General features: G+C 45.8%; 2 protein-coding genes across 3 annotated transcripts; one reads left to right on the top strand and one right to left on the bottom strand.

The window, feature by feature from the left end:
* Positions 1-5,132, top strand: LOC109776372 (G-type lectin S-receptor-like serine/threonine-protein kinase B120). Of its 2 annotated transcripts, none has more exons than XM_020335010.4 (7): positions 1-2,196; positions 3,028-3,129; positions 3,213-3,394; positions 3,460-3,670; positions 3,763-4,000; positions 4,236-4,326; positions 4,410-4,970. In XM_020335010.4, exons 1-7 carry the CDS (start codon positions 945-947, stop codon positions 4,701-4,703), a joined length of 2,370 nt encoding a protein of 789 aa, XP_020190599.2. In that variant the 5' UTR covers positions 1-944; the 3' UTR covers positions 4,704-4,970. The 2 variants fall into 2 exon arrangements, with proteins under 2 accessions (XP_020190599.2, XP_020190598.2); XM_020335009.4 differs by having other exon boundaries at positions 7-2,196; positions 4,173-4,326; positions 4,410-5,132.
* Positions 5,133-21,662: 16,530 nt separating this feature from the next.
* On the bottom strand, positions 21,663-22,566 carry LOC141041302 (uncharacterized). The gene is made up of 3 exons (XM_073507437.1): positions 22,170-22,566; positions 21,883-22,094; positions 21,663-21,788 (listed from the first exon to the last, which is right to left on the bottom strand). The coding sequence occupies exons 1-3, from the start codon at positions 22,564-22,566 to the stop codon at positions 21,663-21,665; spliced, it is 735 nt and encodes a 244-aa protein (XP_073363538.1).
* Positions 22,567-26,269: the final 3,703 nt, after the last annotated feature.

The following is a 26,269-nucleotide window of genomic DNA, read 5'->3' as shown; positions in this document are numbered from 1 at the left end:
GTGACGGGCCGAAAGCCGAACTTTTACCGGTGGAAGTTGATGCGCGGTACCCCTAAAAAAAAAAAGTTGATGCGCGGTGGCCGCCGTCTCGACTGCTGACCCGCCGCCGCCGGCGCCGCTGTCCTGCTCGTGATGCGCGTCTCCTGCGACTCATCTTCCACCACCTCCTCTCCCGAGGCCGGCAATAGCAGGCGACCGGCACCCCATCGCGCCACCGCGGTCACCCTCCCCTGCCGCCTCCAGTTCCGACGGCTCGCCCCGCGTTCAGCGTCCCGGGCGTTCGTCCCACCAGATACCCAGGTTCGATAACCAAGCCAACCTCCAACCCGCCGCGAGCTACCCCGGCGGAGCTCCACCTGATGGTAACTCATTTCTTGTAGCACACCTGTTTTCGTTCTGTCGTGTAGTCTGTACAGTACTTGTGAACCCTTGGTTGTTGCCATCGAACGGCAAGGATGCTGGATGTTGAGATATCAATTCTGGATATTTCTGGCAGTGCATGCGGTGTTAGTTTGCCTGGTTGCCGTGCAAGTCCAGTCCCCGGACCGCCATGGCACATATTTCTTCATGACGACTGTGACCGTTGCCGGCCGATGTCTGCAAACAGGGACAGGTCAGTTTCTCTTTGCCTGATGCAGTCAGGCAACACAGCCAATAATGTAGCCCGTGAGAAGATATTGGCAATTTCTTGATCTTCAGTTCCTCACGGAGACCACCCGCAATGCCTTTCCTATCACATCTAGGACTAGGAGGACTTATTGGATATGAAAACTCATGTTAATGTGACCAGCAGCTACATCAGGAATACCAAATCTCCGAGCCGTGTTCGCCTTTCTACCTTAGTGTGTTTGAACTTTGAACCCTCCAAGCAAACAGTCCCAAGCATCTGCATCCCATCTCCTTGCTTTGCTCTTCACAAGCATATGTAGAAGAAGGCCTTATTAATGGGGATGACTCCCCTCCCAGTTTTTGTCCTCCTGTTATTGATTTGTTTCTGCAAGTCCGATGACCGCCTAACACCGGCAAAGCCACTCTCACCCGGTGACAAGCTCGTCTCAAATGGTGGCATCTTTGCTCTCGGCTTCTTCTCCCTGACAAACTCAACGGCAAACTCATACATCGGCATATGGTACCACCACATCCCCGAGCGAACATACGTGTGGGTCGCAAACCGCGACAACCCAATCGCCAGCAGTTCTCATGGTAAGTTGGTTCTGACCAATGGATCTAACCTTGTCTTGTCAGACTCCAAAGGCCGCACTCTCTGGACAACAACGAACAACATCGCTGCCGATGGCCTCAAAGCTGTTGCTATTTTGCTCGACTCCGGGAACTTGGTCATCAGGTCGCCGAATGGCACAGATATATGGCAGAGCTTCCATCATCCAACCGACACCATGCTCCCGAATATGAGTTTGCCGCTGAAGAACTACACCAACTTCGCCAATCACCTCGTCGCCTGGAGGGGCCCTGATGACCCATCTACGAGTAACTACTCCCTGGGTGGTGACTCGAGCCTCCAGATCTTCGCTTGGAATGGGACAAGACCGTACTGGCGCAGAGCTGCGTTGGATGGTGTATTTGTCTATGCGGTGTATCAGGGCAACTCTGGCCCGATCATGTACCAAAACATTGAAAGCAGAGGGGATGATTTTTACTTGACGTACACTGTCTCCAAAGGCACTCCAAGTATGCGCGTGTTGCTGCACTACACGGGCATGGTGAAGCTCCTGACATGGAACGGAAACTCGTCGTCTTGGGATGTTTTCTCAGAGCACCCCACTCCTAACTGCGACCGCTATGCCTCGTGTGGCCCGTTCGGCTACTGCGATAACACTCAAGCTGTTCCGACATGCAAGTGTCTTGATGGGTTTGAGTCTGATGGTCTCGACTTTTCCGTAGGATGCTGGAGAAAGAAGGAGCTGCATTGTAGTGAAGAAGATAGTTTCGTCACCTTGCCTAACACGAAGACGCCTGACAATTTTTTGTACATTAGGAATAGAAGCTTCGACCAATGCACAGCAGAATGCAGCCGGAACTGCTCATGCACTGCATACGCTTATGCTAACCTGACTAGTATCGGCAGGACTATAGACCAGTCGAGGTGCTTAGTTTGGATGGGGGAGCTTATTGACACCTCGAAGCGTCGTGATGGTCTTGGTGAGAATCTGTACCTAAGGATTCCCAGCTTGGCAGGTATTTGCTTCTTGCCCACCTTATTTCTTAGATGGTGTAATTGGGTGCCCACTGGCCTAAGTTTTATTAAGGTGGTTGTTACTACAATTACAATTATAGGACTAAGGTTGCTGCAAGTTGGCTGCTACAGCTAAAGCACGCCGCAGTTCAGTTACCTTCAATTGAAGCTATGATGTGCATCGAGCATCGTTGAAGTGTTAAGGCAGATCAGGAACTATACTTCTGGATGATAACCATAATAAACCTTAGACTATATATTTTGTTCTTGCATATATTACCAACAATAATCCTGGTCTGTGGGTACTACCACCTGTGTTCTATCCAGCTTGCATCAAAAGCAGTTCTGTTTTCATATTTGACTCCTCCATAATTCTCATTTAGAATCCACTTCGTCAGAGTTTGTCAATTTTACCAGTGGTGTCCGCAGACAATTTCACACAACCTGCTCTCCAGTGCAATGCGGAGCTTGAGCCAAAATCGGGGGGCAAACATAATTGCTTTGGAATGATTTTTAGTGGATAAATAGGCCTAATACTAAGGTATATACACATATTTTCTTATGAGCTGGGGGACCATGGCCCAGGTTGGCCCCCATGAAGCTCCGCCACTGCCCCAGTTCATCCTTTTTTGTTGTATCTTACTCCATTTTGTGAGAGATACAGTATCACACCGAACATCATATATTTAGTTTCTACTCATTCCACTCAACCAGAAGTTGACATGGATATAAATTAAACGTGACATATGCAGAGCATCGCAGATGTCCTAAACTCAACACTAACACACACTTCTTCAGTAGGAATTGTTATCTCATGGTATATATTTTTGCAGTCAGCAAAAAGAAGACTGGCGCGCTGAAGATTGTACTCCCAGTCATTGCAAGCCTACTGATACTTGTGTGCATGTATCTTATCTGGATGCGCAAGTTGAGAGGTTGAACAAGAGTCGATTATGTACCCAATGCATGTCATGTTGATGCAACGGTGTTTAACATAATTGATGTTAATTGCTGACAGGCAGGCGCCAGAACAAGGGACACATGGATTTTGGGATGCAAGGACAACTGAGCAATTCTGATGAAGCGTACAATCAGAATTCAGAATTTCTGCGGATTAGCTTTCCAGACATTGTCGCTGCTACGAATGATTTCTCCGACTCCAATGTGCTTGGAAAAGGTGGCTTCGGCAGAGTATACAAGGTAACATGAATTTCTCTTTGATAACTACAACGGTGGATATTAATCTGAGTTATGCCACCACATAGGGAATACTGGAAGGTGGCGGAGAAGTTGCTGTTAAAAGGCTTACCAAGTGTTCTGACCAAGGAATAGAGCATTTTGTAAATGAAGTAGTTCTTATCGGAAAACTGCAACACAGAAACTTAGTTAGACTTCTTGGTTACTGTATCCATGGAGATGAGAAGCTGCTGATGTACGAGTACTTGCCCAACAAAAGCTTAGACTACTTACTGTTTGGTATGTCCTAATGACCTATAATGATTCTTGAGTTGGAGCATGCCTGATTTTAAAACTAACATAGTTTCACATGCTCTGTTTTCGGCATGAAGATGATGCTATAAAGTCTATGCTTGATTGGCCAACAAGGTTTAGGATAATCAAAGGGATAGCTAGAGGACTATTATACCTCCACGAAGATTCAAGAATGACTATAATCCATAGAGATCTCAAAGCAAGCAACATCTTGTTGGATGCGGATATGAGACCCAAAATATCAGATTTTGGCATGGCAAGGATCTTTGGTGACAACCAGCAACAAGCAAATACTAGACATGTTGTCGGGACATAGTGAGTAACTCCTGCATTAAACTATATTATTTATACAGTATTGTGAATGTTTAATTACCAAAAAGTTTCTTAAGTATTGAACGCCTCAAATCTTCTCAGGTAAGTTTTATTTATATGTGTGAACTCATTTAAGTTTTTCATACTTGTTCCTGAAATTATTTGTATCAAACAGCGGTTACATGTCACCTGAATATGCGATGAAAGGTGTGTTTTCTGTCAAATCTGATGCCTACAGCTATGGTGTTCTGCTACTGGAGGTCGTGAGTGGATTAAAGATCAGCTCACCTCATCATCTTATAATGGATTTTCGAAACCTCATAGATTATGTAAGTGCTATGAAATGCTTTGGAATTGATTATCCCGAAAACAAGCAAATACTCTGAACTTATTATCCTGGACCGTGTTTCAGGCATGGAACTTATTGAAGGACGGAAACACAAGGGATTTCCTGGACACGGTGCTTCTGAAGAGCTGTTCATTGCATGAAGTTTCACTGTGCATCCACGTCGGTCTCTTGTGCGTCCAGGACAGCCCAAGTGCTAGGCCACTGATGTCGCTCGTCGTGTCTATGCTGGACAACGAGGTCATGCCACTTCCAACACCGAAGCAACCTTTATATTTCGTTGGAAAAAAACATGAAGCGGAAGAAGGAAGAGATAACTCGGTTAACACCGCTAGTTTGACGACCTTGGCAGGACGCTAGATGTTCATCAACTTAATCGCCTTTTTGGGGAGAATAAAAGGACACTCCTTTTCCATTTTTCAGCTATTCATTCAGCTTATATGCTACGCCATCCGTCCGGGATTAGTTGACGCTCAAACGGATGTATCTAGACGTACGGAGGGAGTATGTGCCAAAATAAATCTATTTGTAAGACTCTCTGGTTTTCAGTTGCTCTGCAGTTGTGCAGTTGTATACTAGAAACTACCACTATAATTAAAGGTGTGTAGAACTCATTTGATGCTTTTATGCTTTTGATCTTCGGTGGCTCCATGCCTCCATCGGCCCCCCATCTTGATCGATGGTTCCTCGCAGTAGCTGGTTCAATGCTAACTTTTCAGTGTGTGGCTTTCCACAAAAGTGTAGATGAGAAAATTAAAGCTGTGGACTTGCAAAATAATGCATTTTATGACGCATGGCTTGTATACATAGTACAGTGTGGTAATGCCACTAGTGCGAAAATCAAGCAGATGTCTAAAAATGTGTGGCTTGTCTGTATCTAAAAATGGTTGTAAAGAATCTGGAATAACTATGCTGAAAAAGGAAAAGGCGATCTGCAGTTTAGGCTTCGGAATTCTGAAACTCTTCCTTATTTCTGAGCTAATGGATGTGTCATGTATGACTGTCACTCTAGTCTTGGTATTCTCCACATATTAGCAGCTAATGTTATTTTGTTTATGTGTTTATCCAGTTAAATCTGCTATTTGGAGAGCATTTCAACATGTTTGTGTGAGAGACACATGTTCAAGAGGATGGATCTCCTTCAGGATGAACATTCATTTTTATTTTTTTTTAGAGAAAAGGCCCGGCCAAGCCCGAGAAGGGCTTGACCTAACCCGACTTTGAATTAACAAAGCCATCAACCGTCCAGGATACAACGAACAGCAACATACAAACATAACAGAAAAAGAAGAAGAAAATGGGGATGCAACCCCAGACGACAGGTACAAGGTGAGGAAGCTAAGCAAACGACAGGGATGCTCGAAACCGAAGCTACAACACCACAATCTCGCCCATCAGTGCGCCCGAAGCAGAGGAATCGCCGACGCCCCTAACACGATGCACAACAGAGCGCTGCAAAGGGACGGAGTCGCCACCGGAGACACGACCAGAAGGAGAGCATCACAGCCACAGGACGAAGCCAGAGCTCACCAGGAACAGTCCCCAACACCACCAAGGCATTGCAGTCGCCGGAGAGGGGACCCCTATCTCCTCTCACCTAGGCTCGAGGGCGCCGCACCGCCGGACTCACTGGAGCACCTTGGGAGGGGCACAACACCCGGAAGAGACACTGAACTCGACCCAGAGCAACGACGGTGCAGAAAGAAGGGCTGCCACTAGGAACCAGTCGAGCATGCCGCGAGCACCTACCATCTCCATGCCCAAGGCGGCGCCTTCAGGAAGGTGACGATGCCGTAGCGCCATCGCCGCCCAGCCACAAAGGCTAGGGTTTTCACCCGGGCACCGAAGAAGGGGTGAGGCAAGGAAGATGAACCTCGACGTCACCACCAGGGAGGGAATGGCATCCGGGACGCCATCGACGCCGTGACCACCACTGACGGTCAAGGGTTTCCCCTGGACATGCTCCCTGTCGCCACCCACCGGACCAGCCAACAACACTAGTAGGCGCGCACGCCAGAGATCCAGGGGCGGTCAGGGGTTGAGCAACGTGTTCTGGAGTGGAACGTCTCAGATCTGACGGGGGAGCTCGAGGCCTCCCCACGCCACAACCACCGCCCGCCGGGACCTCGCTGGCCGCGCAGCTGAGGGGAACCGGCCGATCTCACCGACGAGCACCTCCCGCCGCCGGGGAAGAGCTGTCCACACCACTCCAAGGTCGCCGCCTCAGATTCGGGCCCTCACCGCCAAAAGGGAGCGGCTGAAGGCCTCGCCGCCACCCTCACTAGCAGCTGCCGGGGGGGCGACCACCTCCAGTAGCGGCGAGGAAGGAGGGAATGGGGTGGCGGCGCGGCGGAACCCTAGGTCGCCCCCGAGTCGCCCTCGGGAGAGGGGGAGGGGGGAGGCCTCAATCATTTTCTTCTGTTTCCTTTCATGAACATTCAATCACTCTTAGAGGATATCTTTTTTTGATAATTTGCACCTTATGATTTTGGAAATTGTTTTCGTGCTCATTTCAGTTAGTTAGCACACAATTCACTCTACAGGAATGATAGAAATTTTATCCGACAACTCAAATAATGGTAATGCTACACCTACATACAAGGAGCTACGTGTTTTACCTAATTAGCAACATAGACAATTTTGATTGGAGATAGGGAAAGACGGGGGCCCACCAACGTGAAAATCAGGGGGAGAGAGAGTTGGTTAGGAAGGTAATGTAAAACTTTACGTAAGCGTTCGTAGCTGTAGGATTATTGCTCAAATAATAAGCTCAGATGACCCAAGTTTGTAAAATATCTCTAATCCAGTTTTGTAAAATATCTAGCTGACTCATCAAAAATATTTCTTGTTCCATGGGCAAATATGATAAACTCCTACCCCTTTGTCTCATAATATAAGACGTTTTTGCAAGCTAACAAAAAGGTGAAAAAGGAACATTAACAAAAATAAATAAGACCAAAATAAAAATAAGAAAAGAACAAGTGGCGAATAAGTCGACCCCATAGAGAAGGAGCGGGTCTTTATATGATATCACTTTCTTTGGAGTTTCTCCTTCGTCTTTCTCCGCAGCTCCACCTCCCGTTCCCCACATTGCAATTCCATTCAGCATCCCTTTCTTCCTCCGCACCTCTTTCTTTTCTCTGCCTTCGTCCTGATCGGGTCAAATATCGGCAAGCTAGAGCCATCGCTTCTGCAAGCTCTCCCTCCTCCCCTGCTGCTGCAACTGCAAGATGGAGCACTCGTTGTTGTAAAGGCACCGCCGGTGCCAAAAGGGGCGGCACTCGTCGTACCAACCTTCCCTGGCCCGCGACATCGTCGTTGTTGCATCCCTCGTTGCAGCAGTCGTGTTGCTGCAAGCCAGGAGGTAGGCGACGCGACCACCGCCGTTGCACCTTCAACCAAGATCACCATCGAGCGCAAGTTGAAGCGCCACTGATGTTGTGTTGCAACGGAAGTGAAACACTACGTTGCAATGCCTTGACACCTCTGCCTCCCCGCGCTGCGTTGCACCATCAGTCGTTGCCAGTGCTGAGCTGCAACTCTTGTTTTGCAACAATAGTCGTCGCGTCGCCAGGTTGAAAGGCCACCTTCGCCACCACAATTGCGTTCCAGCATCCGCCGTGCTGCAAGCCCACAGTCAGCCTACAGTCGTCATCGCACCACCATGTTTCAAAAAGGACGCGCCGGGTTGTTGTTTGACTGCGGAGCTGAATGCAGAGCGACAATGGTGGCACTGCTGCAAGCCGACGACGGGGTGATGTTGTGTTGAAACATGTAGGTTGCCGCGGATGTATGCATTGTTGGTGAGGACAGCGACACAGGAGTAGGCCATTCCCTTGGAGGGTTGTGGAGAGAGATAGTGAGTGGAGGGCGAGGGGTAGATCAGATGGTGCACGACCCAGCTAATCCTTGCCAAGGATAAGTCGGTTGACGTCTAGCAGGCTTGAGGTTATAGTCCTTATTTTTGGAGAAAGGGAGAGTACTTTTCTTTTTGTTATATATACGCGAGTATTTAACCAAAAACTACCACATTTCACGAAAACGTGACAGAAAACTACCACTTTACGACTTTGTGCGGAAAACTACCATTTTTTCCTAATCCGTGGCAAAAAACTACCAAGTCTCGAAACCGCTCGCTGCGCCCGCGCTAAGCACCAAATTGACCAGCCGGTCCCATGATTCAGGTGCCACGGTGGCCAACCGACGCCCGCCGCGTGTTAACGGCGCGTCTGCGGTCGGAAACGGCGGCTGTCGGTGGTCCAATAAGTGAGAGCGAGCTCAGCCACTCGCTCATCCTCTTCCTCCTCGCTCTCTCAGTCACTCCTCCTCATCCTCTCCCTCCCCCTGGTGCTCTGAGCATATCGCCGTTGCCGCCGCCACCATTGCTGCCGGTAGAACTTGAGGATGCCGTCCTGGAATGACGAGGAGAGCTCGGACGAGGACACCTGCATGGTTTCAATGGATCCTCAAATCTTTGTAAGTGCATAATGGTGGAACAAAGTTAGGGTTAGGGTTAGTTCATCCAAATTGGAGATTCCAAGTTGCTTTTGGTTTGATTCCAAGTTTCTTTTGCAGGAAACCCCTGACAGTGTGGTGGATCCATCTTTCTGTGGTTCTTACACTGAATCTTTGCCGCCGTGCATGATGCATCATCAGAGGCCGAAGAAGATGGTAGCTTTTGAAGGTGCCTTGACTGGGAGGCGATATCTCGGTTGTCCTGTGCAGCAGGTATTAAATCTTGCAGGCTTACTTGTTTTGCTGGTGGAGATGTGTGGTGTGTGATGTGTTTTGCTGCTGGAGATGTGTGGTGCAGCATCTATTAAGTTGTGCAGAGATGTGTGTTGTGCAGAGATGTGTGCTGTAGTTTTGAACTGAAACTTCAAAGTCCATACATATGGAAGCATATATGTGAAAGTAGATCTTTAGTTAACTGAATTCAATAAATGACTGAACCTGAGAACACCTGTTAAATGTGAACTGTGAACTGAATATATCTGTTAGGTGTTAACTGAATATAGTTGTTAACTGAAAAGAACAAAGTTACATGAATTTATCTCTGCTGCTAAATAAGGTGTTCTGTTCTTAGTATCAAAGAATTATGTTTGCATAATTCAGAGAGCATTGATGTAAACATAGGGTTTCAGTTAACTGAATTGAGTTTATGCTTGAGTTATTTGTACTAAGTTTGTTACTAGGTGCTCTGTGCTTAATTATAAATAATTGCTTCTGTAGGATGTTAGTGTCAACTGTGGGGTTGTGGAGTGGGTGGATGGTCCTTGGCCAGAGATTCTACAAAGGTGCCTAACAAGGATTTGGGACATGTACCATGAGCAGAACTTGGGGAGGGTGAAGGACAAACAAGCCCATGAGAAAGAGGTGGCCAAGCTAAAGAAGGAAATTGATTTCCTGTTAAACAACTATAGCCAGTTGGTGGAAGATGTATCCAAGCTTTTTGACTATCAAGATGGCAAGATGTCTCATGACATGGACTATACCAGTCAGGCAATCAATGAACTAAATGAGAAGAAGAAACAACTTGAGGATCAGGCAAAGATTGAGTTAAGTATGGAAAAGCTGAAGCTTGCCAAGGAGAAAAGGTGCATTCTTCAAAGCCAAGCAGATATCATTCAGAACATGAGGAAGGCCATGAAGGAAGTGGAGGGGGACAAGGACCTACTTAAGCAAGAGAAGAAGAAGCTGGAGTATCTGATTACTGATCTGCTCAATGCTGGGCATGCCAGCAAAGATAAGCTGGACAGGATCAAGGCAATTATGAATGAGTGAAGTGCTTGCTGTGTGGGGTAAATAATTAGTAGGCCTATATATATAGCTGGCCTTGGAATGTCATGCATGTTTGGTGTATATTTTGGGAAAGTTTCATGTGCTTTCAGAACCTGAATCAAGATGGTATGAGGGAGGGAGGTACTGTTATGGTTTAAGAACTAGGTGGTTTTATCTATGATGTAATGACTTTTATGTTAAGACCTACTATGCTAAGTGAGTACTCATGCTTAGTTAAGTAAGTAAGAATGTTTTATCTATGATGAGACTGTTTTACTCTGCATATATTATGTGTGGCTAACTGACAGTAGTGACATAGTTGGAAATGATAACATAGATAGTCAGTGTTGCCCATATCCAACTTAGATAGTCTGACAAATAACTGAACATAGATAGCAAGTAGATACCAAGTAGAACTGAACATAGATAGCAAGTATATAGCAAGTAGAACTGAACATAGATAGCAAGTATATAGCAAGTAGAACTAAATATAGATAACAAGTAGAACTAAACATAGTGCCTGCATACATAGATAGGCTGGCATACATAGTCTGACATACTGCTGGCATACATAGATAGCAAGTAGGGTACCAAAGTAACTCAACAGAGATAGAACTGCCCTAGGAGTCACATAGTGCTGACCAAACTGAACATTTGAACTTACTGAACTTACGAAAGTTCAGGACTGACGAAACTGAATTTTTTTTACACTGACGAAACTGAAGGCAGCATCTCAGTCCTCCTTCTTCAGCATCTTCAGGCGCTGGGAGCAGCGCACCGCAGTCTTCTTCACCGCCGCCCTCTTTTTCTTGCCCGACGCCTGCTCCACCATATCTTCATCGCCGCCATCTTCTTCTTGCTTCACGACGATGACCTCTGGGAGATCGGCGACCTCCGGCAGCGCATCCACGTGGATTGGGAGGTTCTTGTCCCCCTCCACAGCGTCGAGGACGGGAGCCAGCAGCTGCACATCAGGCTCGTCGTCGGAGAGTACGATGACCTCCTCCACCTCGTCGTTAGAGGACTCGTCCTCATCATCGTCAGAGGACTCGTCGCCGGAGGACTCGTCTTCAGAGTCGTCGTCTGGCCCGAGGACCCATGGATTGCGCCTCTCCCAGTAGGCGTTGTTGATGGGGGCTGGGAGAGCAAGGACGGCATCGGTGACGTGATCCACGGCGGCCGGCGGCGTGGTGGATGAGCGGTACATCCACCAACGGCCGCGCTGCCTGGGGTCGGGGGAGCGCTGCACCTCGCGCATCGCCCACAGGAGAATGGTCGCCGGTGGGACGGCGTAGCCGGCAGGGAAGGCACGCTGCTTTTCAACAGCTGTCATCACCTTCACCAGGCCGCGGACGTGGTTCCTCATCATCGCCAGACTGGGGAACCAGCGCGCGATCTCCCTGTACTTCGCGCGCAGCTCCTGGTTGTTGCCGGCGAGATCTTCGATGGCCAGCTGCCAGTCCATGGCAACAACGGTGGGGGTGGTTGTCGGCGGGGATTTCGACAGGGAGAGGTGAAGGAAATATGCCCTAGAGGCAATAATAAAGTTGTTATTTATATTTCCTTATATCATGATAAATGTTTATTATTCATGCTAGAATTTTATTAACCGGAAACTTAGTACATGTGTGAATACATAGACAAACAGAGTGTCACTAGTATGCCTCTACTTAACTAGCTCGTTGAATCAAAGATGGTTAAGTTTCCTAGCCATAGACATGAGTTGTCATTTGATTAACGGGATCACATCATTAGAGAATGATGTGATTGACTTGACCCATTCCGTTAGCTTAGCACTTGATCGTTTAGTATATTGCTATTGCTTTCTTCACGACTTATACATGTTCCTGTGACTATGAGATTATGCAACTCCCGAATACCGGAGGAACACTTTGTGTGCTACCAAACGTCACAACATAACTGGGTGATTATAAAGGTGATCTACAGGTGTCTCCGATGGTACTTGTTGAGTTGGCATAGATAAAGATTAGGATTTGTCACTCCGATTGTCGAAGAGGTATCTCTGGGCCCTCTCGGTAATGCACATCACTATAAGCCTTGCAAGCAATGTGACTAATGAGTTAGTTGTGGGATGATGCATTACGGAACGAGTAAAGAGACTTGCCGGTAACGAGATTGAACTAGGTATTGAGATACCGATGATCGAATCTCGGGCAACTAACATACCGATGACAAAGGGAACAACGTATGTTGTTATGCGGTTTGACCGATAAAGATCTTCGTAGAATATGTGGGAGCCAATATGAACATCCAGGTTCCGCTATTGGTTATTGACCGGAGACGTGTCTCGGTCATGTCTACATAGTTCTTGAACCCGTAGGGTCCGCACGCTTAACGTTCGGTGACGATCGGTATTATGAGTTTATGTGTTTTGATGTACCGAAGGTTGTTCGGAGTCCCGAATTTGATCACGGACATGACGAGGAGTCTCGAATTGATCGAGACGTAAAGATCGATATATTGGAAGCCTATGTTTGGACATCGGAATGGTTCCGGGTGAAATCGGGCATTTACCGAAGTACCGGCAGGTTACCGGAACCCCCCGGGAGGTATATGGGCCTTATTGGGCCATGGTGGGAGAGAGGAGAAGGGAGCATAGGAGGGGGCGCGCTCCCCCAAGCCCAATCTGAATTGGGTGGGGGCCGTCCCCCCCCCCCTTTCCTTCCTCCTTCCTCCCCCTTCCTTCCACTCCTAGTCCAACTAGGGAAAGGGGGAATCCTACTCCCGGTGGGAGTAGGACTCCCCTTGGGGCGTGCCTAGGAGGCCGGCCCTCTCCCCCTCCTCCACTCCTTTATATACGGGGAGGGGGCACCCCATAGACACACAAGTTGATCATTGATCTCTTAGCCGTGTGCGGTGCCCCCTTCCACCATAATCCACCTCGGTCATATCGTTGCAGTGCTTAGGCGAAGCCCTGCGCCAGTAGCTTCATCATCACCGTCATCACGCCGCCGTGCTGACGAAGCTCTCCCTTGACACTCTGTTGGATCGTGAGTTCGTGGAACGTCACCGAGCCGAACGTGTGCAGATCGCGGAGGTGTCGTACCTTTGGTGCTAGGATCGGTCGATCGTGAAGACGTACGACTACATCAACCGCGTTGTCATAACGCTTCCACTTACGGTCTACGAGGGTACGTAAACAACACTCTCCCCTCTCGTTGCTATGCATCACCATGATCTTGCATGTGCGTAGGAATTTTTTGAAATTACTACATTCCCTAACAGTGGCATCCGAGTAAGGTTTATGCATAGATGTTATATGCACGAGTAGAACACAAGTGAGTTGTGGGCTATAATAGTCATACTGCTTACCAGCATGTCATACTTTGATTTGGCGGTATTGTTGGATGAAGCGGCCCGGACCGACATTACGCGTACGCTTACACGGGACTGGTTCTACCGACGTGCTTCGCACACAGGTGGCTGGCAGGTGTCAGTTTCTCCAACTTTAGTTGAATCGAGTGTGGCTACACCTGGTCCTTGTTGAAGGTTAAAACAGCACATACTTGACGAAAAATCTTTGTGGTTTTGATGCGTAGGTAAGAATGGTTCTTTCTCAGCCCGTAGCAGCCACATAAATTTTGCAACAACAAAGTAGAGGATGTCTACCTTGTTTTTGCAGGGCATGTTGTGATGTGATATGGTGCTAAATTTTATTGTATGAGATGATCATGTTTTGTAACGGAGTTATCGACAACTGGCAGGAGCCATATGGTTGTCACTTTATTGTATGAAATGCAATCGCCATGTAATTGCTTTACTTTATCACTAAGCGGTAGCGATAGTCGTAGAAGCAATAGTTGGCGAGGCGACAACGATGCTACGATGGAGATCAAGGTGTCGCGCCGGTGACGATGGTGATCATGACGGTGCTTTGGAGATGGAGATCAAAGGCACAAGATGATGATGGCCATATCATATCACTTATATTGATTGCATGTGATGTTTATCCTTTATGCATCTTATTTTGCTTAGTTCGACGATAGCATTATAAGATGATCTCTCACTAAATTTCAAGGTACAAGTGTTCTCCCTGAGTATGCACCGTTGCGAAAGTTCGTCGTGCCGAGACACCACGTGATGATCGGGTGTGATAAGCTCTACGTTCACATACAACGGGTGCAAGCCAGTTTTGCACATGCAGAATACTCGGGTTAAACTTGGCGAGCCTAGCATATGCAGATATGGCCTCGGAACACTAAGACCGAAAGGTCGAGCGTGAATCATATAGTAGATATGATCAACATAGTGATGTTCACCATTGAAAACTACTCCATCTCACGTGATGATCGGACATGGTTTAGTTGATTTGGATCACGTGATCACTTAGATGATTAGAGGGATGTCTATCTAAGTGGGAGTTCTTAAGTAATTTGATTAATTGAACTTTAATTTATCATGAACTTAGTACCTGATAGTATTTTGCATGTCTATGTTGTTGTAGATAGATGGCCCGTACTGTTGTTCCGTTGAATTTTAATGCGTTCCTAGAGAAAGCTAAGTTGAAAGATGATGGTAGAAACTACACGGACTGGGTCCGTAACTTGAGGATTATCCTCATTGCTGCACAAAAGAATTACGTCCTGGAAGCACCGCCAGGTGCCAAACCCGCTGCAGGAGCAACACCAGATGTTATGAACGTCTGGCAGAGCAAAGCTGATGACTACTCGATAATTCAGTGTGCCATGCTTTACGGCTTAGAACCGAGACTTCAACGACGTTTTGAACGTCATGGAGCATATGAGATGTTCCAGGAGTTGAAGTTGATATTTCAAGCAAATGCCCGAATTGAGAGATATGAAGTCTCTAATAAGTTCTACAGCTGCAAGATGGAGGAGAATAGTTCTGTCAGTGAGCATATACTCAAAATGTCTGGGTATAACAATCACTTGATTCAACTGGGAGTTAATCTTCCCGATGATAGTGTCATTGACAGAATTCTTCAATCACTGCCACCAAGCTACAAGAGCTTCGTGATGAACTATAACATGCAAGGGATGGATAAGACAATTCCCGAGCTCTTCGCAATGCTAAAGGCTGCGGAGGTAGAAATCAAGAAGGAGCATCAAGTGTTGATGGTCAACAAGACCACCAGATTCAAGAAAAAAGGGTAAAGGGAAGAAAGGGAACTTCAAGAAGAACGGCAAGCAAGTTGCTGCTCAAGTGAAGAAGCCCAAGTCTGGACCTAAGCCTGAGACTGAGTGCTTCTACTACAAAGGGACTGGTCACTGGAAGCGGAACTGCCTCAAGTATTTGGCGGATAAGAAGGATGGCAAGGTGAACAAAGGTATATGTGATATACATATTATTGATGTGTACCTTACTAATGCTCGCAGTAGTGCCTGGGTATTTGATACTGGTTCTGTTGGTAATATTTACAACTCGAAACAGGGACTACGGATTAAGCGAAGATTGGCTAAGGACGAGGTGACGATGCGCGTGGGAAATGGTTCCAAAGTCGATGTGATCGCGGTCGGCACGCTACCTCTACATCTACCTTCGGGATTAGTTTTAGACCTGAATAATTGTTATTTGGTGCCAGCGTTGAGCATGAACATTATATCTAGATCTTGTTTGATGCGAGACGGTTATTCATTTAAATCAGAGAATAATGGTTGTTCTATTTATATGAGTAATATCTTTTATGGTCATGCACCCTTGAAGAGTGGTCTATTCATGTTGAATCTCGATAGTAGTGACACACATATTCATAATATTGAAGCCAAAAGATGCAGAGTTGATAATAATAGTGCAACTTATTTGTGGCACTGTCGTTTAGGTCATATTGGTGTAAGGCGCATGAAGAAACTCCATTCTGATGGACTTTTGGAATCACTTGATTATGAATCACTTGGTACTTGCGAACCATGCCTCATGGGCAAGATGACTAAAACGCCATTTTCTAGAACAATGGAGCGAGCAACAGATTTGTTGGAAATCATACATACAGATGTATGTGGTCCGATGAATGTTGAGGCTCGCAGCGGGTATCGTTATTTTCTCACCTTCACTGATGATTTAAGCAGATATGGGTATATCTATTTGATGAAACATAAGTCTGAAACATTTGAAAAGTTCAAATAATTTCAGAGTGAAGTGGAAAATCATCGTAACAAGAAAATAAAGTTTCTACGATCTGATCATGGAGGAGAATATTTGAGTTACGAGTTTGGTCTTCATTTGAAACAATGCGGGATAGTTTCGCAACCCACGCCACCCGGAACACCACAGCGTAATGGTGTGTCCGAACGTCGTAATCATACTTTACTAGATATGGTGCGATCTATGATGTCTCTTACTGATTTACCGCTATCGTTTTGGGGTTATGCTTTAGAGACGGCTGCATTCACGTTAAATAGGGCACCATCTAAATCCGTTGAGACGACACCTTATGAACTGTGGTTTGGCAAGAAACCAAAGTTGTCGTTTCTTAAAGTTTGGGGTTGCGATGCTTATGTGAAAAAGCTTCAACCTGATAAGCTCGAACCCAAATCAGAGAAATGTGTCTTCATAGGATACCCGAAGGAGACTGTTGGGTACACCTTCTATCACAGATCCGAAGGCAAGACATTCGTTGCTAAGAATGGATCCTTTCTAGAGAAGGAGTTTCTCTCGAAAGAAGTGAGTGGGAGGAAAGTAGAACTTGATGAGGTAACTGTACCTGCTCCCTTATTGGAAAGTAGTTCATCACAGAAATCCGTTCCTGTGACTCCTATGCCAATTAGTGAGGTAGCTAATGATGATGATCATGTAACTTCAGATCAAGTTACTACTAAACCTCGTAGGTCAACCAGAGTAAGATCCGCACCAGAGTGGTACGGTAATCCTGTTCTGGAGGTCATGTTACTTGACCATGACGAACCTATGAACTATGAGGAAGTGATGATGATCCCGGATTCCGCGAAATGGCTTGAGGCCATGAAATCTGAGATGGGATCCATGTATGAGAACAAAGTGTGGACTTTGGTTGACTTGCCCGATGATCGGCAAGCCATCGAGAATAAATGGATCTTCAAGAAGAAGACTGACACTGACGGTAATGTTACTGTCTACAAATCTCGACTTGTTGCGAAAGGTTTTCGACAAGTTCAAGGAGTTGACTACGATGAGACCTTCTCACCCGTAGCGATGCTTAAGTCCGTCTGAATCATGTTAGCAATTGCTGCATTTTATGATTATGAAATTTGGCAAATGGATGTAAAGACTGCATTCCTGAATGGATTTCTGGAAGAAGAGTTGTATATGATGCAACCTGAAGGTTTTATCGATCCAAAGGATGCTAACAAAGTGTGCAAGCTCCAGCGATCCATTTATGGACTGGTGCAAGCATCTCGGAGTTGGAATAAACGTTTTGATAGTGTGATCAAAGCATATGGTTTTATACAGACTTTTGGAGAAGCCTGTATTTACAAGAAAGTGAGTGGGAGCTCTGTAGCATTTCTAATATTATATGTGGATGACATATTATTGATTGGAAATGATATAGAATTTATAGCTAGCATAAAAGGATACTTGAACAAGAGTTTTTCAATGAAAGACCTCGGTGAAGCTGCTTATATATTGGGCATCAAGATCTATAGAGATAGATCAAGACGCTTAATTGGACTTTCACAAAGCACATACCTTGATAAACTTTTGAAGAAGTTCAAAATGGATCAAGCAAAAAAAGGGTTCTTGTCTGTGTTACAAGGTGTGAAGTTGAGTCAGACTCAATGCCCGACCACTGCAGAAGATAGAGAGAAAATGAAAGGTGTTCCCTATGCTACAGCCATAGGCTCTATCATGTATGCAATGCTGTGTACCAGACCTGATGTGTGCCTTGCTATTAGTTAGTAGGGAGGTACCAAAGTAATCCAGGAGTGGATCACTGGACAATGGTCAAGAACATCCTGAAATACCTAAGAAGGACTAAGGATATGTTTCTCGTTTATGGAGCTGACAAAGAGCTCGTCGTAAATGGTTACGTCGATGCAAGCTTTGACACTGATCCGGATGACTCTAAGTACAAAACAGATGCGTGTTTATATTGAATGGTGGAGCTGTTAGTTGATGCAGTTCTAAGCAAAGCGTCGTGGCGGGATCTACATGTCAAGCGGAGTACATAGCTGCCTCAGAAGCAGCAAATGAAGGAGTCTGGATGAAGGAGTTCATATCCGATCTAGGTTTCATACCTAGTGCATCGGGTCCAATGAAAATCTTTTGTGACAATACTGGTGCAATTGCCTTGGCAAAGGAATCTAGATTTCACAAGAGAACCAAGCACATCAAGAGACGCTTAAAATCCATCCGCTATCAAGTCAAGGAGGGAGACATAGAGATTTGCAAGATACATACGGATCTGAATGTTGCAGACGCGTTGACTAAACCTCTCTCACGAGCAAAACATGATCAGCACCAAGACTCCACGGGTGTTAGAATCATTACTGTGTAATCTAGATTATTGACTCTAGTGCAAGTGGGAGCTTGAAGGAAATATGCCCTAGAGGCAATAATAAAGTTGTTATTTATATTTCCTCATATCATGATAAATGTTTATTATTCATGCTAGAATTGTATTAACCAGAAACTTAGTACATGTGTGAATACATAGACAAACAGAGTGTCACTAGTATGCCTCTACTTGACTAGCTCGTTGAATCAAAGATGGTTAAGTTTCCTAGCCATAGACATGAGTTGTCATTTGATTAACGTGATCACATCATTAGAGAATGATGTGATCGACTTGACCCATTCCGTTAGCTTAGCACTTGATCGTTTAGTATATTGCTATTGCTTTCTTCATGACTTATACATGTTCCTATGACTATGAGATTATGCAACTCCCGAATACCGGAGGAACACTTTGTGTGCTACCAAGCGTCACAAGGTAACTGGGTGATTATAAAGGTGCTCTACAGGTGTCTCCGATGGTACTTGTTGAGTTGGCATAGATCAAGATTAGGATTTGTCACTCCGATTGTCGGAGAGGTATCTCTGGGCCCTCTCGGTAATGCACATCACTATAAGCCTTGCAAGCAATGTGACTAATGAGTTAGTTGCAGAATGATGCATTAAGGAACGAGTAAAGAGACTTGCCAGTAACGATATTGAACTAGGTATTGAGATACCAACGATCGAATCTCAGGCAAGTAACATACCGATGACAAAGGGAACAACGTATGTTGTTATGCGGTTTGACCGATAAAGATCTTCGTAGAATATGTGGGAGCCAATATGAACATCCAGGTTCCGCTATTGGTTATTGACCGGAGACGTGTCTCGGTCATGTCTACATAGTTCTCGAACCCGTAGGGTCCGCACGCTTAACGTTCGATGACGATCGGTATTATGAGTTTATGTGTTTTGATGTACTGAAGGTTTTTCGGAGTCCCGGATTTGATCACGGACATGACGAGGAGTCTCGAAATGGTCGAGACGTAAAGATCAATATATTGGAAGCCTATGTTTGGACATCGGAATGGTTCCGGGTGAAATCGGGCATTTACTGGAGTACCGGGAGGTTACCGGAACCCCCCGGGAGGTATATGGGCGTTATTGGGCCATAGTGGGAGAGAGGAGAAGGGAGCATAGGAGGGGCCCCCCCCAAGCCCAATCCGAATTGGGTGGGGGGCCGCCCCCCCTTTCCTTCCTCTTTTCTCCCCCTTCCTTCCACTCCTAGTCCAACTAGGGAAAGGAGGAAATCCTACTCCCGGTGGGAGTAGGACTCCCCTTGGGGCGTGCCTAGGAGGCCGGCCCTCTCCCCCTCCTCCACTCCTTTATATACGGGGAGGGGGCACCCCATAGACACACAAGTTGATCATTGATCTCTTAGCCGTGTGCGGTGCCCCCCTCCACCATAATCCTCCTCGGTCATATCGTTGAAGTGCTTAGGCAAAGCCCTGCGCCGGTAGCTTCATCATCACCGTCATCACGCCGTCATGCTGACGAAGCTCTCCCTCGACACTCTGCTGGGTAGTGAGTTCGTGGAACGTCATCAGGCCGAACGTGTGCAGATCGCGGAGGTGCCGTACCTTTGGTGCTAGGATCGGTCGATCGTGAAGACGTACGACTACATCAACCGCGTTGTCATAACGCTTCCGCTTACGGTCTACGAGGGTACATAGACAACACTCTCCCCTCTCGTTGCTATGCATCACCATGATCTTGCGTGTGCGTAGGAATTTTTTTGAAATTACTATGTTCCCCAACAAGAGGGGGAAGTGGAGTGGGCGGTGCGAGCGGCGAGTGGGCGAGTGAGCAGAGAGAGCGGTGGGTGGACACGTATTAAAGGCTGAGAATTCGAAACGGCTACTGATACTCAACGCACGCTCACCACGCAAACGGCCGCAACGCACGCTGAACACACGACGTGCCTCCAGTGGATGTTCTTGGTGCATTGAATGCTCTTGGAGCTCTTGTTGATGCTGATCCTCTTGGAGGTGCTGGTGAAGACCTGGTTGCTCCTGCTGAAACTGTTGATGATGAACCTCTCTTATCTGCTGTTGTTTTTCTGTTCCTCATTGTTTTAGGAGGTGGAGCAGATGAGGATGGCATCTGTGAAGTTTGGTGTTGATGTGGTGGTTGTGGAGGTGGATGGGTGGCACTAGAGGAATCCCTAAAGATTTCTCTATTCTCCTGCATGACAGAATTAAAACAGTTAGTAAATAGACCACACCTAAAATAATTAAACAAAGAATGCAACATTTTTAAATGACCTGGTGTAGGTTCTTTCTCATCTCAAGACTTGGTTTTAGAGCTTTCCCACAGTTAGTATATCTATGGCCTTGTAGACCACAATTGCTGCATGTAATTGTTCCCATCCTGCTTGTGTCCTTTGGTGCAGGCACCTCAAACTGGCCCTTTCTCCTAGCTGTTTGTTTCTTGCCTGGTTTTTCTTTGAACACTGGGGGCTCAATATCCTGAGTATGGGTGTCAGGCCAGAATTCAGGACCAGGGACAGGGTACACTATGTCTTTGTATGCTTCAATATATAGTGGTTTTTTGGAAAATTCATTCACATAGTCCTCTGGGTGCATGTGAAGCTTGCTCATTGCTGCTATTGCATGACTGCATGTCACACCTGTCATGTCTCACCTCATGCAGTCACATGAGTTAGTAGCTATGTTCACACAGTACTGATTTTCACCACTAGACACTTGCCAAATGTCGGGACCAACCCTATGCGCCTCACAAAATTTGGCATACTTCTTATTCTCCTCCAGTTTCTCTGAATAGTTGGTTGTGATCATCCACTTACTGGTCTCTGTCTTTTCCCTAGTCTTTTTCCTTTTGATCATCTGCTTAGTCCTAATTCCTTCAAACATAGTCCTAATTGGTTTGGCCCTAACATCAAGGATCATTTTGTTGAAAGCCTCACTAAGGTTGTTCACAACAAGATCAGTTTTGCAATTATAATCCATTGCAGACCTACACCAAGTCTCCTTTGGATTTTTTAAGCCACTTCCAGGCATCCTCACACTCTGCTTTAAGCTCTGACATTGCTAATTCATGGCCATGTTTGGTGAATGGGTAGCTAGCCTAATCTACTAGCTTCTTTAGTTCTGCTCCTCTGAAACCAGCTGACTGAAAATTTGCATATATGTGCTTGAGGCAGTATCTCTGAGGGGAATCAGGGAACACCTCATTTATAGCCTTAAGCAGACCCTGATTATAAATTAATAACCATGGTCATGAACAAAAAGAAATAAAGCCAGTAATAACAATATATCTGAACTACTGGCTAAGATAGGGTGCATACCTTTTGCCTGTCAAAAATAATGGTGTAGGTTCCAAATTTGCTTCCACTTCCAATGCAACATCTAAGCTGGGTTAGGAACCATGTCCAACTCTCAGAATCTTCCTTATCAACCACACCAAAGGCTATGGGGTAGATGTTGTTGATGCCATCTCTTCCTGAGGCTGCAAGAATTTGCTGTCCAGTGGTTAGCTTGATGAAGCAACCATCAAGCCCTGCATCCATACCCAAATTAGCTACCATAAATTTCTCAACAAGATATTTTGAACAAAACGCAGTTGTAGATTTACCTATAAAGGGCCTGCAACCATTAAGAAATCCTTGCTTTGATGCATGCAAGCAGTAGAACATGTACTTAAATCTAGGAGTTGGTGCGGGGTTTTCTGGGTCCTCAAATGTTGTAACTATACACCTGCTACCAGGGTTTGTATGAATAACTGCTTGCAGGTAGTCCCTCAGTCTATAGTACTGCTCCTTCTGATCACCTTGCACAACCTTCATAGCCTTCCTCCTTGCCCTATAGGCCAAGCTCTTTGATACATCAACTGAAAACTTGACTTTGTTGTTTTTAATAAGTGCATCTACAGGTGCTCTAGGATCTGCTATAAGAGAAGGCTCAATTGCTTTTGAAAGCCACTTAGTAGTAAACTTTGTGTTCTCTGCTGATGCTGGACAAGTGTGCTCCATGTTACACTTCTTAATGCAAAAAGTTCTTTCATGAGCTATCCTGGAGGCACACATGTAAAATTCACATCCATGCTCTCTCTGTGAACACCGAACAATAATTCTTGTTGGGGAGTTCTTGTGGTAGTGAAAAGACCTCAAAGTCCTTATATGAAAATCCCTTAATGCTTCTCTGAACTGGTAAACACTGTCAAAACACAAGCTCTTGCACAACAGTAAATGTGAATTGGGAATTGAGGGGTCAAACTATACCCTTTCCTTCATCTTTTTCTTAGTACTCTTTGTCTTTGGCTTCTTCATGAGGTATGGTAGTTCAACTTCATCTTCTTCTTCCTCATCACTTATGGCGCCTACATCACCAGTAAAACAAAACTCATCTGCTTCAGGAAACCAATCTTCAAAACGTTTTTTCTCTACCTCATTGTGACATCTGCTAGTTGGACCAGGGTTCTTCACATGTTTCACAATAGCAGTACTTTCCAATGCTCTGTCCTCTTTAGAGGCACACTCTATTTCCATTTGAACAGCTTCAACACTCCCATCTGAATGAACTGAATCATCAGAACAAAATTCAGACACTTCAGTGTCTCCTTCAAAGTGGTTCAAATCTGCCTCTCTTTGAATCCTGCTCCTCTCAAGCTGAGCCTTTCATCTATCTGATTCTGAAGCTCAGATTGCTCCACAACCTTTTTCACACAGCAGCTCTCTTGAGTGTTCATGTAATTCTCATTAGCCCGTGTACTAATTTCGGGTTCAACATTTCTCACAACCTTTATGTTCACAACCTTGACATGATGAAAAAAACTCCAACATTTCATGAACACTAGCTTCATTACCTAAATACTTTACTCTTTCAGATCCAATTTCCTCCTCCTTCACATAGTACATGTAATCACTCTCCCCATACCCTTCACTAGCAATGAGTGATTGTAGAGTAAGAAAAGAAATATATGTCTCATATATACCCCTTTTCATATGGTTTCTTCCTTCTAAATGAAAACATATCTCCCACTTCTGGCCAGCCAAACTGCACAAATATGTGCTCATCAATTGAATTGAAATTGACAGAACTAGAGGTGCAATAAAATTTACTAAACATGTTCAACAAACAGAAACAAAGTCTCACTAATTTGCCAGATTGAAGAAAACATGTGCATTTAAGCAAGAGATTCTCCATACCTACCACCCTTAGAACATCCAGGCGTCGGCGATGACTAGGCGACCGGTGCCTCCGACTGCTGAAACCCTGCCTGGGTCGCGTAGCTGCTGCTCCCCAACCAGTTATCCACTTCAGAGAATGAGCCCACATCGTCCAAACTTGTGCCACCGCCGCCGCCGTCGCCGCCACCCATATCGCCGCCGCCCCGTCCGGAATCACCGACGCCATGGCGGCCGCCACCTAGGTCAGACAGAAGACAGAGGGAGAGGAGGGAGAGAGTGAAGCGCGAGAGGGGAATGGATCAGATCTTGACCGTTCCGACCGGCAGCCGTCGTTTCCGACCGCAGACGCGCCGTTAACGGCCGTTAACGCGTGGCGGGCGTCGGTTGGCCACCGTGGCACCTGAATCGCGGGACTGGCTGGTCAGTTTGGTGCTTAGCGCGGGCGAAGCGAGCGGTTTCGAGACTTGGTAGTTTTTTGCCACGGATTAGGACAAAAGTGATAGTTTTTCGCACAAAATCGTAAAAGTGGTAGTTTTCTGTCACGTTTCCGTGAAATGTGGTAGTTTTTGGTTAAATACTCTATATGCGCGCACAGTTTTGGATTCTGTTGACCTTGTCTTTCTTTTTCCCAAATAATAAGTAGCACACGTCATGTGCAAGTCACTCCGGTCCTTGGATGATGATAGGGGACTTCAACGAAACATTATGGCAAAGTGAACATTTTTCTGCTGCAAAAAGATCTGAAAGATATATGAGTAATTTCAGAGAAGTACTGTCATGGTGCAATCTCTATGATCTTGGCTACCAGGGCCCGGACTGGACATTTGATAATAAGCAACAGGGCAGGAACAAGGTTAGAGCAAGGCTTGATAGAGGCGTCGCATCGCCGGAGTGGTCTGACCTCTTCCTGGGCGCAAATGTTTAGCATATTGTCACCTCGCGCTCTGACCATTTTCCTCTTGTACTGTCCTTAGTAAGGGAGGCGCCAAACAGTAACCCGAGCACTTTCAGATACGAAACTATGTGGGAGAGGGTCCCTACCCTAGAAAATCCAATTAAAGTTGCATGGGGCAGAGATGGCTCGAATGCTTCCCTTGCTGGAGTGGCAAAAAAGCTCAAGGGGGTTCAGATGTCACTACAGACTTGGGCCAGGTAGGATTCTGGTTCAGTGGCAGGGAGCATAAAGAAAAAACGGAAGAGGTTAAAGGAGCTGCACAAGTTGCCGATCAACAATGCTATTGAGAACCAAATCAAGAAGGTGTCTAGGGAGTTGGATGAACTTCTTATACGTGAGGAGATCATGTGGAAACAAAGGTCCAGAATGACGTGGATAAAGGAGGGCGATCAAAATACGAGATATTTCCACAGAAGGGCTACTTGGCGCCAAAAGAAGAATACGATCAGGAAGTTGCAAAAATGTTGAGGGCAAATGGATTGAGAAAAAAGAGGAGCTGAACCCCATGGCAAACGATTTCTTTAAAAATCTGTATACAAAAGATGAGGAGGTGGCCCCTTTGGAATTAATCGAGCTGCTGCCCCGTACAGTACAGGATGACATGAACACAGAACTGACCAAAGAATTCACCGAGAAAGAAATTAGTGATGCTTTGTTCCAAATTGGCCCCCTAAAAGCTCCTGGTTTGGATGGATTTCCAGCCGGTTTTTCCAAAAAAAACTGGGGTACGGTTAAGAAAGATATCATTGCCGCTGTACGGAGATTCTTCGAGGATGGTGTGATGGCCGAGGGGGTCAATGACACGGTTATTGTACTCGTTCCAAAAGGAAGGAATCCACAAAATCTGAAAAGCTTTAGACCCATCAGCCTATGCAACGTGATCTATAAGGTCATTTCTAAGTGTTTGGTGAACCAGCTTCGGCCTTTCCTTGACGAGTTGATCTCAGAAACGCAAAGTGCCTTCATTCCAGGGAGACTAATCACTGATAACGTCATCATCACTTTCGAGTTTTTCCACAAAATTTAGCATAGTAAGAATCCTAATAATACTCACTGTGCATATAAGTTGGACTTGGCGAAGGCCTATGACAGAGTCGATTGAGACTTCCTCCAAGGGGCGTTGGAGAAAGCAGGCTTTTGCTCATTATGGATATGTTGGATTATGAAATGTGTGCGTTCGGTCCGATTCTTTGTAAAGTTAAATGGTGAAATTTCGGAACCCTTTACGCCAACGAAGGGGTTACGGCAAGGTGACCCTTTAAGCCCTTACCTATTTCTTTTTGTGGCGGATGGGTTAGCAAATATCTTCAAAAGAGAGGTCTTGGGAGGCAGCATCACTCCGGTTAAGGTTGCTCGGAACAGCCCAGGTATCTCAAACCTCTTGTTCGTTGATGATAGTCTTTTGTTCTTTAAAGCGTCAAGAGAGCAAGCCTTGGCTGTTAGGAAAGCACTCACTTTGTTTCAGAGATGTACGGGACAACTTCTCAGTAGTAGCAAATGCTCAATTTTGTTTAGCGAACACTGTCCCCTAGATGTGCAAAATGAAATTAAAAGCATCTTGGAAATTGAATCTTCCACATTCGAGAGTAA

Source organism: Aegilops tauschii, chromosome 2 (genome assembly GCF_002575655.3).
Source record: "Aegilops tauschii subsp. strangulata cultivar AL8/78 chromosome 2, Aet v6.0, whole genome shotgun sequence".
In the NCBI taxonomy this organism is placed as follows: Eukaryota; Viridiplantae; Streptophyta; class Magnoliopsida; order Poales; family Poaceae; genus Aegilops; species Aegilops tauschii.
The sequence above is the reverse complement of the archived record's forward strand: the minus strand, read 5'-3'. Positions and strand labels throughout refer to the sequence as shown.

What these genes read in the sequence shown, in the direction of transcription:
- LOC109776372 (XM_020335009.4), top strand. Translation starts at nt 945, where the DNA reads ATGGGGATGACTCCCCTCCCAGTTTTTGTCCTCCTGTTATTGATTTGT. An exon ending in CTTAGACTACTTACTGTTTG is followed by an intron (nt 3,671 to 3,762) that starts GTATGTCCTAAT and finishes TTCGGCATGAAG; the next exon opens with ATGATGCTATAAAGTCTATG. An exon ending in TTCGAAACCTCATAGATTAT is followed by an intron (nt 4,327 to 4,409) that starts GTAAGTGCTATG and finishes ACCGTGTTTCAG; the next exon opens with GCATGGAACTTATTGAAGGA.
- LOC141041302 (XM_073507437.1), bottom strand. Translation starts at nt 22,566, where the DNA reads ATGGAGCACACTTGTCCAGCATCAGCAGAGAACACAAAGTTTACTACT. An exon ending in TGGTTGCAGGCCCTTTATAG is followed by an intron (nt 22,095 to 22,169) that starts GTAAATCTACAA and finishes GTATGGATGCAG; the next exon opens with GGCTTGATGGTTGCTTCATC. An exon ending in TTATTTTTGACAGGCAAAAG is followed by an intron (nt 21,789 to 21,882) that starts GTATGCACCCTA and finishes ATTTATAATCAG; the next exon opens with GGTCTGCTTAAGGCTATAAA.